The sequence below is a fragment of the Balaenoptera physalus genome (genome assembly GCF_965194825.1).
Source record: "Balaenoptera physalus genome assembly, chromosome: 3".
NCBI classification, from domain to species: Eukaryota; Metazoa; Chordata; class Mammalia; order Artiodactyla; family Balaenopteridae; genus Balaenoptera; species Balaenoptera physalus.
The window spans coordinates 83,415,481-83,430,493 of NC_138890.1; the positions used below are offsets into that span (position 1 = coordinate 83,415,481).

Below are 15,013 nucleotides of genomic sequence, written 5' to 3' on the forward strand. Positions count from 1 at the left end.
GAACAGAAATGGATACACTGGACGGGCCAGAAATTATTATAAGGAATCCTGAAGTATGCAAAGCAGATGGAATAATGTTAACAGAGAAAAGCTACTACCTAAAAATGGAAATGACTTCAAATGTGCTACTGACTCAGGGCAGATACAGGGAACAGGAAGAATACTAGGCCACCAGAAAGTGACCAGTTGGGACAAATGTGGACATTAAAGCAAAAATGCTGAAGAACATGTTGGTACATCAGATTCAGTAATGTATTAATAGATTTATATATCATAACCAAGCAGGATTTATCCCAGAAGAAGTTCAACACTGGAAAAAAAATTAATGTAATTCACTCTATTACTAGATTAAAAATGGAAATCATACAGTCATGTAAATAGATGCCTCATAAAAGAATTTGATAAATTTCAACATGTATATCTAATAAAAAAATTCTTTTTAGCATAGTAGGAATAGAAAAAACCTTCTTAACCCAATAAAGGGTATTATTAACCCAAAATCCTCAACCCACAAGATCCTCAGGTACAAAGGTGAATTATTTGAATGGTTTCCATTAAAGTCAGAAATAAATCTAGAATGACTGTTATCATTTCTGCTATCCAACATTATAATGAAAGTTATAACAAAATAAGAAAAAAAATCTCTAAATATTGGCAACAAATAAGAAAAATGACCTATGTGTATTCAGATAATTTTTTTTTAATTCCAGGAAAATCAACTAACAAACTATTAAAAATAGTAACAGAGCCCAACAATGTGACCAGAAACAAAATCAATAGACAAAATCTTCAGCCTTAGACTGAATGTCTGTGTCCCCTCAAAACTTCTTGTAGGCTTCCCTGGTGGCGCAGTGGTTGAGAGTCTGCCTGCCAATGCAGGGGACCCGGGTTCGAGCCCTGGTCTGGGAGGATCCCGCGTGCCGCGCAGCGGCTGGGCCCGTGAGCCACAATTACTGAGCCTGAGCATCTGGAGCCTGTGCTCCGCAACAAGAGGGGCCGCGATGGTGAGAGGGCCGCGTGCCGCGATGAGGAGTGGCCCCCACTTGCTGAAACTAGAGAAAGCCCTCGCGCAGAAACGAGGACCCAACACAGCCATAAATAAATAAATAAAATAAATTAAAAAAACAAAAAAACAAAAAACTTCTTGTATTGAAATACTAACCTCCAGTGTGATGGTATTAAAAGATAGGACCTTTGGTGACCTTTGGTATTAGAAGATAGGACCTCAAGAATGAGATTAGTGGCATCTATGAAAGAGATATTTTTCTTTCACGAAAAATGTCATGGGTATTTTGATAGGGATTACATTAAGTCTGTAGATTGGTTTGGGTAGTATGGACATTTTAACAACATTAATCTTCCAATCCAAGAACATGGGATATCTTTCCATTTCTCTGTGTCATCTTCAATTTCCTTCATCAGTGTTTTATAGTTTTCAGAGTTTAGGTCTTTCATCTCCTTGGTTAAGTTTATTCCTAGGTATTTTATTCTTCTTGATGCTATTTTAAATGAGATTTTTTTCTTGCTTTCTCTTTCTGATAGTTTGTTTTTAGTGTATAGAGGAGCAATAGATTTCTGTATATCAGTTTTGTATCCTGCAGCTTTACTGAATTCCTTGATGAACTCTAGTAGTTTTTTGGTGGGATCATGGTGTATGATCCTTTTTATATATTGTTGAATTTGGTTTGCTAATATTTTGTTGAGAATTATTGCATCTCTATTCATCAGAGATATTGGCTTGTAAATTTTTTTTTTTTGGTAGCATTTTTGTCTGGTTTTGTTATTGAGTAATGGTGACCTTGTAGAATGAATTTAGGAGTGTTCCATCCTCTTTAATTTTTTGGAATAGTTTGAGAAGGATAGGTATTAGCTCTTCTTTATATGTTTGATAGAATTCCCCTATGAAGTTGTCGGGTCCTGGCTTTTGTTTGCTGGGATTTTTTTTTTAAATTACAAATTCAATTTCACTACTAGTGATCTGTCTGTTCAGATTGTCTATTTCTTTTTCTTTCTGATTCAGTCTTGGAACTGAATGTTTCTAGAAATGTGTTCATTTCATGTGTTTCTTCTAGGTTTTCCAGTTTTTGGACATACAACTGTTTGTAGTATTCTCTCATAGTTCTTTGTATCTCTGTGACATCTGTTGTTATTTCTCCTCTTTCATTTCTTATTTTGTTTATTTGCATCCTCTCTTTTTCTTAATGAGCCTGGCTAAAGGTTTATTAATTTTGTTTATCCTTTCACAAAACCAGTTCTTGGTTTCATTGGTCTTTTCAATTGTTTTTTTGTTGTTGTTGTTCTCTATTTTATTTCCTCTCTTATCTTTATTATTTCCTCCCTTCTGCTGACTTTGGACTTTGTTCTTCTTTTTGTAATTAGGTTAGGCTGTTTATTTGAGATTTTTGGTATTTCTTGAGGTAGGCCTGTATCACTATAAACTTCCCTCTTAGAACTGCTTTTACTGTATCTCATAGATTTTAGAAAATTGTGTTTCCATTTTCATTTGTCTTGGGGCATTTTCGGATTTCCTCTTTGATTTCTTCATTGTTCCATTGTTTTTTTTAGTAGCATGTTGTTTGGTCTCCAAATGTTTGTGCTTTCCCCATTTTTCTCCCTGTAATTGATTTCTAGTTTAAGACTGTTGTGGTCTGAAAAAATACTTGATATAATTTCTCTCACCTTAAATTTGTTGAGACTTGTTTTGTGGCCTAGCATGTGATCCATCCTGTAGAATGTTCCATATGCACTTTGAAAGAATGTGTATTCTGCCGTTTGGGGATGGAATGTCCGATAGATATCTCTTAAGCCCAACTGTTCTATTGTATCATTTAAGACCACTGTTTCCTTATTGATTTTCTGTCTGGATGATCTGACCATTGATATAAGTGGGGTGTTAATAGTCCACTGTTATTGGATATTGTCACTTTCTCCCTTTATGTCTGTTAATATTTGCTTTACACATTTAGGTGCTCCTGTACTAGGTGCATATATGTTAACAAGTGTAATATCCTCTTTTTGTATTGATCCCTAATGCCCTTCCTTTTCTTTTGTTATAAACTTTGTTTTAAAGTCTGATATGAGTATTGCTACCCCTGCTTTCTTGTCATTTCCATTTGCATGAAATATCTTTTTCCATCCCCTCACTTTCAGTCTGTGTATGTATTTAGCTCTGAAGTGAGTCTCTTGCAAGCAGCATATAAATGGGTCTTGTTTTTTATCCAAGCAGCCACCTAATATCTTTTGATTGGAGCATTTAGTCCATTGATATTTAAAGTAATTATTGATAGCTACGTACTTATTGCTGTTTTGTTACTTGTTTTCTGGTTGTTTCTGTATTTCTTCTCTCTTTCTTCTTTTAGTTTCTTCTTTTGTGTTTCGATGATTTTCTTTAGTGGTATGCTGGTGTTCCTTTCTCTCTTTTTTTGTGTATCTGTTGTAGATTTTTGATTTGTGGTTACCATGAGGTTCATATGTGTTGACCTATAACTATGTCTACTTGTTTCAAACAAGCAGTCCTTCAGGTTCAAACACATTCTAAAAGATCTACATTTTTTTACTCCCCTCCCCAACATTTTGTGTTTTTGATGTCATATTTAACAATTTCATGTTTATCTTTTTAATAATTATTATAGTTATAGTTGATTTTATAATTTTTTTTGTCTTTTAATTTTCATACTAGCTTATTTAAGTGGTTGATCTTCAGCCTTTACTATTATTTGCCTTTCCTATAGATGACCCTTTAAGACTTCTTTTAGAGTAGGTTTAGCATTGATGAACTCTTTTAGTTTTTGCTTGTCTGAGAAGTTCTTTATCTCTCCTTCAATTCTAAATAATAATCTTGCTGGGTAGAGTATCCTAGGTTGCAGATTTTTCCCTTTCAGTTCTTTGAATACATCATGCCACTCCCTTCTGGTCTGCAACGTTTCTGCAGAAAAGTCAGCTGATAGCCTTTTGGAGTTTCCCTTGTATGTGATTCTTTGTTTTTCTCTTGCTGCCTTTAGAATTCTCTCTTTTCTTTTACTTTTGTCATTTTAATTATGATATGTCTTGGTGTGGGTCTGTTGAGTTCATCTGGTTTGGGACCCTCTGTTTCCTATACCTGGATATTTTTTTCCTTCTTCAGGTTTGGGAAGTTTTCAGCCATAGTTTTGTCAAATACATTTTCAATTCCCTTCTCTTTCTCTTCTCCTTCTGGGACCCCTAAAATGCAATTGTTGATACACTTGACGTTGTCCCAGGGACCTCTTAAACTGTTCTCATTTTTTAAATTTGTTTTTCCTTTTGGTGGTTGATTGGGTGATTTCCATTATTCTATCTTCCAGATCACTTATGAGTTCTTTTGTATCACCTAGTCTGCTGTTAATTCCTTTTAGTACGTTTTTTATTTCAGTTATTGTATTCTTCAGCTCTGACTGATACTTCTTTATGTTTTCTAGTTCCTTGTTAAAATTCTCATTGTGTTCATGTATCCTTTTCCATACTTCAGTTAGCATTTTTATTACTAATTCTTTGAATTCTTTGTCTGGTAAATTGTTTATTTCTGTTCCATTTCTTGTTTTTTCCCAGGGGTTTTCTCTTGCTCTTTCAATTGGGACAAACTCCTTTGTCTTCTCATTTTGTTTGACTTTCTTTGTCACTCTGAAATTGGGTGAAACAGTTACCTATTGTGGTCTTGAAGTAGTGTCCTTACGTGGGAGCATCCTCACTCAGTCTGTGTGTGCCCAGTGGCTTTGGTGGGGGGAGCTGAATCTCACGTGATCACGAGTCACATCTTTCTCCAGGGTGTGCCGGTAGCTATCACCATGGTAGGAGGTGGGGCTTGAGATGGAGAGGCTAGGGCTGGAGCCAGGTGTGAGCTAGGTCTTCCCGACTTTTCTGTGACCATCATCACCCTATCAGGGGTGGGGCTGGTCCCAAGTTACTGGAGCAGAAGTCTTGAGGATTGGGTCTGAGCCAGTTCTGTTCCCTTTAAGTGTGTGCTCTCGCCCCTCCCAGCACCAGTACCCTCACCCCAGAGGGAAGCAGTGCTGGAGCAAGAAGGGCTAGTGTGGGCACTTGGCATGAGTCAGGGTGTGGCCTGTCGCAGTCCGGCTGGGGTCAGAGACCCAGACTGCTTCTGATGTGCTGCCTATGTAAGCACCAGTAATGGCTGCCCCCGCCCGGCTCAGACGTCACATCAGCCACATTTTTGTCTCACTGCTGAGCTCTCTCCTGGGGCCTTGGCAGACCTTGCCCTAGTGTAGAGCTGTGTCATGATGCAAGTGTCTGGAGCTATCACTCTTCTCAGGCTGGGGTACATGCAGGGGCAGTGGTATGCCGTCTCAATCCACTGTCTCTACCCTGCTTCAAGAGCAAGCGTTTGTGCACTCTTCACAAGTGGAGTCCAGGCTTCCCACAGCCCTCCTGTTAGTGCCACCGGCCCTCCAACCGGGCAAGCGGGCTTGTCTTCCCTGTGTTGGACCCCAGGGCCAAGGCGCCCAATATGTGGCTTGAACCACTCACTCCCAGGGCAAATCTCCACCTGTGTAATCTCCTTTTTCCTCTGAGACCTCTCCCAGGAGCGCAGGTCCCAACCTGACTCTTTCTCTTCCCTTTCTACCTGATTCTGTGTGTAGCTTTCTTACAGGCTTGGTTGTACAGCAGTCCTTCTGCCAGTCTCCAGTTACTTTTCAGTGAGAATTGTTCCACATGTAGTTGTATTTTTGATGTGTTCATGGGGGAAGGTGAGTTCCACATCCTCCTACTCTGCCATCTCGATCTCCTCCCTTTCATCACTGATTTGAAATATCACCTTTATTACTTAGTAAATAAGCAGAAATCATGTAAAATCTAATCATAAGTTTTAATCTAGATTTTCTATTCTGTGTTATTGATCTATTTGTCTATTCTTATACCAGTTGTTCTAATTATTATGGCTTCATTTTTGTATTTGCTACAGCATTATACTTTTATAAATTATCTTGGCCAATCTTGTGCATTTCTCTCTTTTTAAAAAAAAATTATTTATTTATTTTGGCTGCACTGGGTCTTAGTTGTGGCATGTGGAATCTTCGTCGTGGCATGTTTAGTTGTGGCATGCGGACTTCTTTGTTGCGGCATGCAAACTCTTAGTTGCAGCATGCATGTGGGATCTAGTTCCCTGACCACAGATCAAACCCGGGACCCCTACATTGGGAGTACAGAGTCTTACCCACTGGTCTTTTGAATTAATTTTAGAATTAACTTGACATGTTCCTAGAAAATCCTGAAGGTAATTTTATTGTGATTATTTTGGATTTACAGATTAATTAAAAGACTGAAGAAACATTGCTAACACATTGTCTTACAAATATACTAAAGGAGGTCTTCAGAATGAAAGGAAATGGCTACAGATAGCAGGAAATGATAGGTAGCAGAAATGATAAACTGTGAATAAATAAATTGTGTACATATATTTTTTTCCTCTTCTCTTAATTTCTTGAAAAACACAGCAATCTTGTGTTAGATTGTGTAAAGCAGTAATTATAAGAATGTATTCTTGGGTTTATCACATACATAGGTGTTATACATACATAATATGTATGGCAGTAGAGGGAGGAGGATTGGAACTGTATTGTTAAGTTGCTGTATTTTACTGGTATTAAGTCAGTATTAACCTAAAGTAGATTGTGCTCAGTTAATATTTATATCATAATTCCTAGAGTAACTATTAAGACGTAGTAATTTTGTTAAAATCAACAGAAGAATGAAATAGGTTCACTAAAAAAAATTTAACACCAAAGAATACAGTAGAGGAGGAACAAAGGAAGAACAAAGACCTAAGACATGGAAAACCAACTTTACCTAGCTGATTCATGGAATGCTCCACCCAACAGAAGAATACACATGCCTTTTAAGCATACATGGACTATTACCCAAAACAGATAATATTTTAGGAAACAATCAGTAAACTACAACTCAAGAGCCAGACACCTAATTTTTTAAAACCATTTTTAAGTGTGCAGTTCAGTGGCATTATTTACATTCGTAATGTTGTGCAGCCATCACCATTAACTATACCCCAAATTTTTCATCATCCACAACATAATCTCTGTACCCATTAAACAGTAACTCCCCATTCCCCTCTCCCTCCGGTCTGTCTAATCTACTTTCTGTCCCTATGAATTTGCCTATCCTAGACATTTTATATAAGGAAAATTATATAGTATTTGTCCTTCTGTGTCTAGCTTATTTCACTTAGCCTAATGTTTTCAAGGTCTATCCATATTGTACCATATATCAGACGTTCATTCCATATTATAGACAAAAAATATTCCATTATATGTATATACTACATTTTGTTTATCCAATCATGTGTTGATCAACACTTGGGTTGTTTATATCTTTTGTTGATTGTGAAAAATGCAGCAATGAACAGTTGTGTACAAACAAGTATCTCTTTGAGTCCCTGCTTTCAGTTCTTTTGAGTATCTACCTAGAAGTGGAATTGCTGGTAGTTTTATGTTTAACTTCTTGACGTACCACTAAACTGTTTCCCACTGCATCATTTTATATTCCCATCAGCTATGTACAAGGCTTCCAATTTCTCCACATCATCACGAACACTTATGTTCCATTTCTTTTAAATTATAAGCATCCCAGTAGGTATGAAGTGGTATTGGGTTGCATTTCCCTAATGACTAATGATGGTTGAGCACCTTTTCATGTGCTTATTCAGTTGCCTATTTTTGTAAATAAATGTTTATTGGAACATAGCCTCACCCACTTGTTTATCTGTTGTTGACTGTGCTTTCATCAAAAAGACTGTATTGCTGCAAGTGTTAAATGTTTAACTAATATCTCACCCAGTAAGAGAAGGTTTGCTAACTCCCATGTTAGCCCATAAAAAAGCCTCAATATATTTTAAAAACATTGAAATAATTTTTAAAAATGGTCTTTGTTTAAAACCGAATTAGATTAGAAATCAACAGGAAGAAATATAGGAAATCTAAATTATTTAGAAATTTGGAATAATTTGGAAATTAAACAACATATTTCTAGATAGCCTGTCACAAGGAAAATTAGAAAATATTTCTAAATGAATAAAAATAAACCCACAATGTATCAAAATTTATGGAATGTAGCTAAACCAATATTTCATGGTTAAAGATGGACTGTTTCTCCACTACTATTGGGAATGAGGCAAGGATGTCAACTCCTGTCACTTTTATTCAGTATTATAATGGAGGTTCTAACTAGAGCTATAAGGCAAGAAAAATAAAGACATACAGAGTGGAAAGGAAAAAGTAAAACTTTCTTTAATTACGGATTAATGAATTTTACAACACTGCAAGATACAGTTTATTATGCAATTATTAGTTGCATTTCTGTGTACAAGCAATAAACAGCCCAAAAATGAAATTAAGAAATCAAGTTCATTCACAATAATAAGATACTTAGCAACGCATTTAACAAAAGCAGTGCAATATATCTGAACACTATAGAGCACAGCTAAGAGAAATTAGAGAAAATCTCAATAAATGGAGAGATATTCCAATGTTTTAGAACTGGATTATGAGATGATTGCATAACTCCATAATTTAATAAAAATTACTAAACTGTACACTTACAATTGGTGAATTTTATGGTATGTAAATCATACCTCAATAAAGTTGTTAAAAAATTAGGTTTTTTAAATGACCTTTCTAGATATAGGTGCTAGGATGCATTTGTGTCAGAAAGCTACATTTTATCTTTCCAATTTTGAAATAAAGACTGTTGAAGTAAATATGAGGGTCTATTAAAACCAGGATATTTTTATATTACTAATTCCAGTCTCTAACTCTTAAACTGCTAAACATTCGTCATCATAGATTTCAACTTCTAAATTTGTACAATTATTTATTTGTGTCCACAGCTAAGAAAAACTTGGAATGTGTATTTTTTGTGTTATTTGTTAAAACTATTGTGTTGTTTACTATAAGGAAGGGAAAATAGGGTGTCACGGATGAAAATGAAGCCAAAAGCTGTGGCTCTCTATAGGTTAGAGTTATTTCAGTTATCCGCATGGCAATTAAGCAGTTATATTGAAAAGTTTTCTCCATTAGATGGAAACTGACAATTAGATTTCCCACAGCGAGGGACTCTTTAATATTGCTAGACTTCTCAGTGTGAAAAATTCACACATCACGTAATCCCTCTATTAAATATCTTTCTTTTAGGTGGGGAAGTTCCCTGTGAAGCAGCATCTGTCATGCTACTTTTATTATTTTTGAGAAATGTGAATTAACTTTTTTCTTAATTTTGGTTCCTATGGGGAATGAAGTTAGATATTAATCTGTATGATATTAATCTTATTTTGTTCTTAGAAGTAAGAGAAATAATAAAGCAAATTTTGTTTGGCACCTACTGACTGATCCTGTGTCTTTGAAGTCTGTACAGAGAATTTCAAGGGAAATGTTAATGCAGTCTTCATTTTGTATGCCTGTCATCTTTGAAAGGTTCTTAATGCTCCATAGTGCTGTTCACTCAGTGACTAAATAAAGAGTGGTAAGTACCACCAGGCATCTGAGTAAATGCTCAGTGTCCAACTTGTGGGCACCTATCTGGACTCTCATGGGCAGTTCCACTTCTTGCCACTACAGCAGCTGATTCTAAGACCCTTGCCCCCAGCCCCATCTTGGCCTTGGGTGGGAATCCAGGCAACTGTTAAGCATATTTTGCCTGGAGTATTTCCTAATAGCAAGTGATCGGGTGGACAGATCTTTTGTAACAGCAACTTATTCAGGGAAAAGAGGAGCAGCTAGTGCTGCCAGATGGTAAAGGGATCCTTAGATTGGAGACATTAGCATTAAGAGCAGGAAGAGGTTAGACCATTTAGTTCAAAACCAGAAGAGGAACACCATTTAGTTCAAAACCAGTCATTTTACAGAAGAGAAAATTGAAACTCAGCAAACTGGGACTTCCCTGGCAGTCTAGTGGTTAGGACTCCACGCTTCCACTGCAGGGGGCACGGGTTCAATCCCTGGTCGGGGAACTAAGATCCCACGTGCTGTGTCGTGCAGCCAAAAAAGTGAAAAAAAAGAAGAAAGAAACTCAGGAAACTGAATGGACTTACCCCAGGGGTAGCAGAAACCAACAGTTTCCTGCTCAATATCTCTTTCTTCTTCTTCCTCACTAATAAATCCTTGATTTTGTTTAGAGTGGCAATGTTCCCAGAGTAAAATAATCACCTTCCCAGCCTTCCTTGTAACTATGGGTGGACATATGTCCTTGTTCTCACACGGGAGATGTAAGTGGAGGTCATTGGATGGGGTTTTGGGGGAAAGCTTTTTAAGGGGAAACATTTGGCTTTTTTTGTTCCTTTGTCTCTCCCTTCTTCCTGCTTGTCATGCCTGACATAAGACTAGTTTGGCTCTAACATCGTGATTTTTATTATGTGCCCAAATTCTTTCTGGGTGTGAAAAACTTTCTCTTTTAAAGCAATACCTCTTTCTGGCAATCTGTCAAGTATTGCTAATATTGGGGAGGAATGCATTCATGGATGCTACAGACCTTACTTGAATTCTGTTTAGTTTTCCTTATGGAAGCAAAGGGCATACACAAGGTTCTGCAGAACTTGAGAAGGACAAGAAGCTTCTAAACAAGAAGCATTATGATTTTGTCTTATCTCCTACTGAGCCCAACTGCGAACACCCAACACATTAACTTTTGCTGCTTGCTGTAAGAGGCGATCGGCACCAACTCAGAGAGAAAAGTTAACACACTGAAGAAGGAGCAAAGTTCTAGTGGAAGAAGAGTCAAGGAGCAACATTATTGGAGCTTTATGTGCAGGAAAAAAAAGAAAGAAATCATTATATACTTTTGGATTTCTGGACCAGAGAAGAGAAATCAGAAAATGACCAAAAGAAAAGGCAAACAAGAAAAACCCCTAAGGAAAATGGTTTCATTCTTGCAGTAAATCTTATAGTTGTGTCTAATCTAATCATAGCTGGCATTTCTTTTCTTTTCTTCTTTCTTTCTTTCTTTTTTTTTTTTTTAAAGAAAAGCTCATGCCCTTATCACTTTCCTCCTTTTCATGAAAGATAAGAGACTGCCTATAGTGGAGGAATAGAGTAGTCCTGACTTTGTTCCGCCAAGTTTTCTTCTCAAGAGAAGCAAAGATAGTCAGGTATGAGTGAAGCAGGGAGAAGACTAAGAGGCCGTTTCAGCTGCAGGCTCCTAGGGGAGCTGCTATTTTAAAAAGAAGTATAAAACGTGAGAAACATGCACTGAATGTTTAACTCAATCAATGAAATAAATAATTGGAAAGTGAGTTAGTCAGTAACTAGGGGTGAGAATGTCCAGGAATCTTGCTGGCAGGAATCCTTTTTTTTTTTTCAAATTAAAGGAAAGTTGAGTATCAAGAGGATATAGAGATACAATCGACCTTACACACTTAGCGTGTTTAAAATACAATCCTGGTGTTTGTTCTCGTCTCAGAAGCGCTGGCTTGGTCTTTGTTACCTATTGGATTTCAGGAAGGCTGACTTGAGATGCGGCGTTGCCGCTTCCTGGGCCCTTACTTATTTTTTTTTCCGGCGCTGTCAGCCAGATCCTTTGTTGTGCCTGCTCTGCATTCATTCTCTCTGCCCTCGCACCTCCAGACAGTGGGATGAGGATTTTTCCTGGTCCTTTTTGCGCTGAGAGCTCCAGACAGCCACCGTCTCAGCCATCGCATAAAGGACGGCTTTAACTATCCAGTGGGTGTCCGGGCTGGGGCGGCGCCACGCCGGGAGCAGACAAGCTTTTGTGTAGGTGTTTGTCTCCGCAGCCGTCCGACCCCCGGCAGGAGGCGCGGGCCGCGACCCCCGAGGAGGCGGGGCCTCCGCGCCCTGCTCCGCCCGGTGAGGATTTCACGGTCGCCACCGCCTCCGCCGCCCTCGTTTGTTCCGTTACGTCGCCCTGCCCGGAGCTAAGAACGCCAGACGTGGCTGCCCAGGAGCCCTCTATGGCCTTCATCACACCCAACCCCTTTTTTGCTTTTTCCCCCCGCTTTCTCATTTTTCCTCGTTAACAGCATACAGGCGGGGCGCTTGGCAAAACTCAGACTAAAAGCAGAGCAAGAGAGAGAAAAAGAACGTATTCGATGCACCTGCCTGGTTCCTCCCGAGTTTGCGAAGGGTCGTAACCATGTCTGAGTCGGGGGAGATAAGTGAATTTGGCTACATCATGGAATTGCTAGCCAGAGGCAAGGTAAGTGCCGGGGCGCGCGGAGCCGCGGCCTGGGCCCCCACTCCAGGCACTACACGGCCTGTGGCTGTAGGCGTCCCGGGCCCTTGAAGCCGCCGGGGAGGGCGGGGCTGGAGTCCCAGGTCCGCACTCTCAGCCAGGGCGCCCCAGCAGCTGCAGAACGCAAAGTAGACGCCTTCTTTTTTTTTTTTTTTTTAATTGCGCGGCATTTCTGAAATGAGCCAAAAGGCACTTGGCCCGCTGGGCGACCGCGGGGGCTCTCGGGACGGCGAGGGTCAAGATCTCAGCCTGCGAAGATGGGGAGGAGGGCCGGGCATTGGCCAGGGGGCTCTCCTTGACGCCCCCAGGGCTCCTAAGCGTGGTGACATCGAGGGGTTGACCTCGCCCGTCCAGGCGCGGAGCGCGGAGGGAGGGTCGGACCAGACGGTGAATAGGCGAGGAGGGTGGGATCGGGTTCAGCAAGCAGTCTGACCTTGTGGCGGATAAATAGGAGCAGAACCCCCGTTCGCCAAGCCTTGGCGTTATCAGCACTCCTTCCAGGTCCTTGGCCGTTGTCCCAGGTCGGGAACATTTCAAACATCCTTCCTTTAGTGGGGAGGAGATGCTAAGGCACCGGATTTCAGCCAGGCACCTGTCCCGGAGCCCTTTAGAAACCCAGGCTGGCGCTGTCGGTGGCGCGTGGTGACCGCGCCCTCGGCCGGGCCGGGTGGCGCCGCGCCTAAGCTGAAAGCCTTGCGGGGAGGCGGGCCTCCGCGCTGCATCAGAGAAAGTGCCTGGAGAGGCACCTAATTGGTTTACAGGCGGGAAGTGTCAGGAAATGCGAAGGCTGCGCGGTGCGCGGCCTGCCGGGATTCGCCTGTGGCTAGAAGGCGAGAAACGGCGTCCGCGTTTGTCTTCTGCACCTGGAGTTTCGAGAAAAGGTTGTGGCACAGACGAGAAAAGGAGGCCCTGCGCAAGGTCATCAGAAAGGAGAAGGATGATCTGCAGCTCTGGTGCGAGCACCTGAAACACCAGTCTCATACCTCACTAACCCCAACTCCGTGGATGCTTCAGGCCAGACAGTCCCGCGGCTCCCGGGGCTGGGGAGCCGGTTAACGCCCTCCCAGACGGAAGCGTTTCGGGCGAACTGTGAGCCTCCTTGAATTCTCTCTCCTGTTATGCAAACACGGAATACACTCATCCGAAACAGAATACTTATGAACATTTCGAAGGTAGAGGCTGTGCTTCGGGCCATCCCTATCATTTACACCCCGGACCAGAAGTACAAATGGAGGACCCTGGTTCTACTTTTCTTCGAATCCTGGGGCTCCATCCTACAATTCGAGGGGCCTCCTGCACATGCATAGGGACATCCTGACCAGTATCTCCAAGCTCCTTGTCGCCCCAAACAGCTTCCCCTTGGCCACCAGCACCTTCCCCCTCCCCGCCCCGTCTGGGATGCGTACTACAGCCCTCTCTACCCTCTGAAGGACCGACCCTGGGGAAAGAAGTCCAGAAGGAAGTGCTGGCTCTGAGCGAGGAGGCTTGCCGCCAGAGGGCCAGAAACTGGCCCTCTAAAGCACACAGCAGGACCCTGGTTGCCTAGGAACTCGGGGGGGGGGGGGCGGGGAGAAGGAAAGAGGATGCCTTTTGTTGATTGCAAAATAAATGTACCACTCTTGATGGGATCGGGAATAGGATGATGGAGAGGTGAGTTTAGGCCCGTGGTGCTCAGACATTCTTCAGAGAAAGCCAGAATTGTATTAGTTGCCTAATACTTTCCTTCAATAGCAGGCAACACTTGATATACGGAGAGAATAGTTTTGAGGTGGGACCCAGGGATCTGCAAGTTGACATCCCAGGTGATTATGAAGCAGGCAGGTGAACTTCTCATGAATACTAAATGGGCGAGTAGGGCAGAATCACTAGTGAACCCTTAAAACTTCTTATAATAAAGTCAGGTGAACAAAAACCTCTCAGAATTAGCATTGTGTTTCACAATATGCTCACTGTAATGAAAAAACAAAACCCAAGTAACCTTCTGGCTTCATCCACTGAATTTCTCTGCCTCGCTCTCCATTAGGTGGACCCTCTTCACTAGGTTTCAGTAATGGGCCTGCAGCAAAAGCAGGAGCAGGAGCTCAGCTGACTTCCAAAGTTAGAAAGGCAGGTATCCCTGTGAAATGTCTTGAGTTGGAAAGTAGGCTCTCACAGTGAGATCTTAGGACAGTTCCTCCCTCTGCCTTTTATTTGGCGGGGTGGGGCGTGAGGGGTCAGGAGTAGCCTCCTAACCATTACAACTCAAGCTTATTCTCTGCCCACTTTCCTCACAGCTCCGCCCCCTAACTCTATTTAAAACCCTGCTTATATATGTGATTATACAGGATTTGAACACAGAATACCTCGCTGAGTATTAGCCATGGTCTAGCGGACCTTTGACTTGCTTTATTTTCCTCTGAGAAGTTAGGTTCCACTTTGTAGCTCAAGTTGGTAAGGTAAATAATAATGTGAAACTGATCTAATTACACCAAGCTCATGGAGTTAAAAAAAAAAAAAGAGCAGAGGCTCTTGTCTTCCTAACCCCCTGCCCTTTCTTTCCCTTCCTTCAAAGTTGAGGGGTTGACCATCATCATAATTTCTTTCACTTGTCTCTGACGGCTTTAAAATTTTACAATGTTTAATACATGCTCATTGCAAAATATTCAAACTTTACAGAAAATTTTACAGAGTAAAAGGTGGAACTTCACTTCCACCTCCAATCTACTGCATTTCCCAGTGGCAGCAGTTTGCTGTGTGTCTATTTCAAATTAAATTAGCTTACTGTTGTGTTCTTGAATGTGGGAGG

At 40.9% G+C, this 15,013-nt stretch overlaps 1 protein-coding gene and 1 long non-coding RNA gene across 4 annotated transcripts in view; one reads left to right on the forward strand and one right to left on the reverse strand.

The window, feature by feature from the left end:
* LOC309657870 overlaps positions 1-15,013 on the reverse strand; it is an 849,451-nt gene that overhangs the window by 18,978 nt on the left and 815,460 nt on the right. The gene's annotated exons all lie outside the window — the stretch shown is intronic.
* Positions 11,916-15,013, forward strand: part of TRIM36 (tripartite motif containing 36) — a 45,177-nt gene continuing 42,079 nt past the window's right edge. Inside the window, exon 1 of one of the 3 annotated variants that reach the window (XM_082455766.1) lies at positions 11,916-12,192. In XM_082455766.1, the coding sequence (XP_082311892.1) occupies positions 12,130-12,192 (63 nt within the window). In that variant the 5' untranslated portion in view covers positions 11,916-12,129. The remainder of the gene's footprint in view (positions 12,193-15,013) is intronic. The other 2 variants (XM_082455765.1, XM_082455767.1) reach the window with 2 other exon arrangements.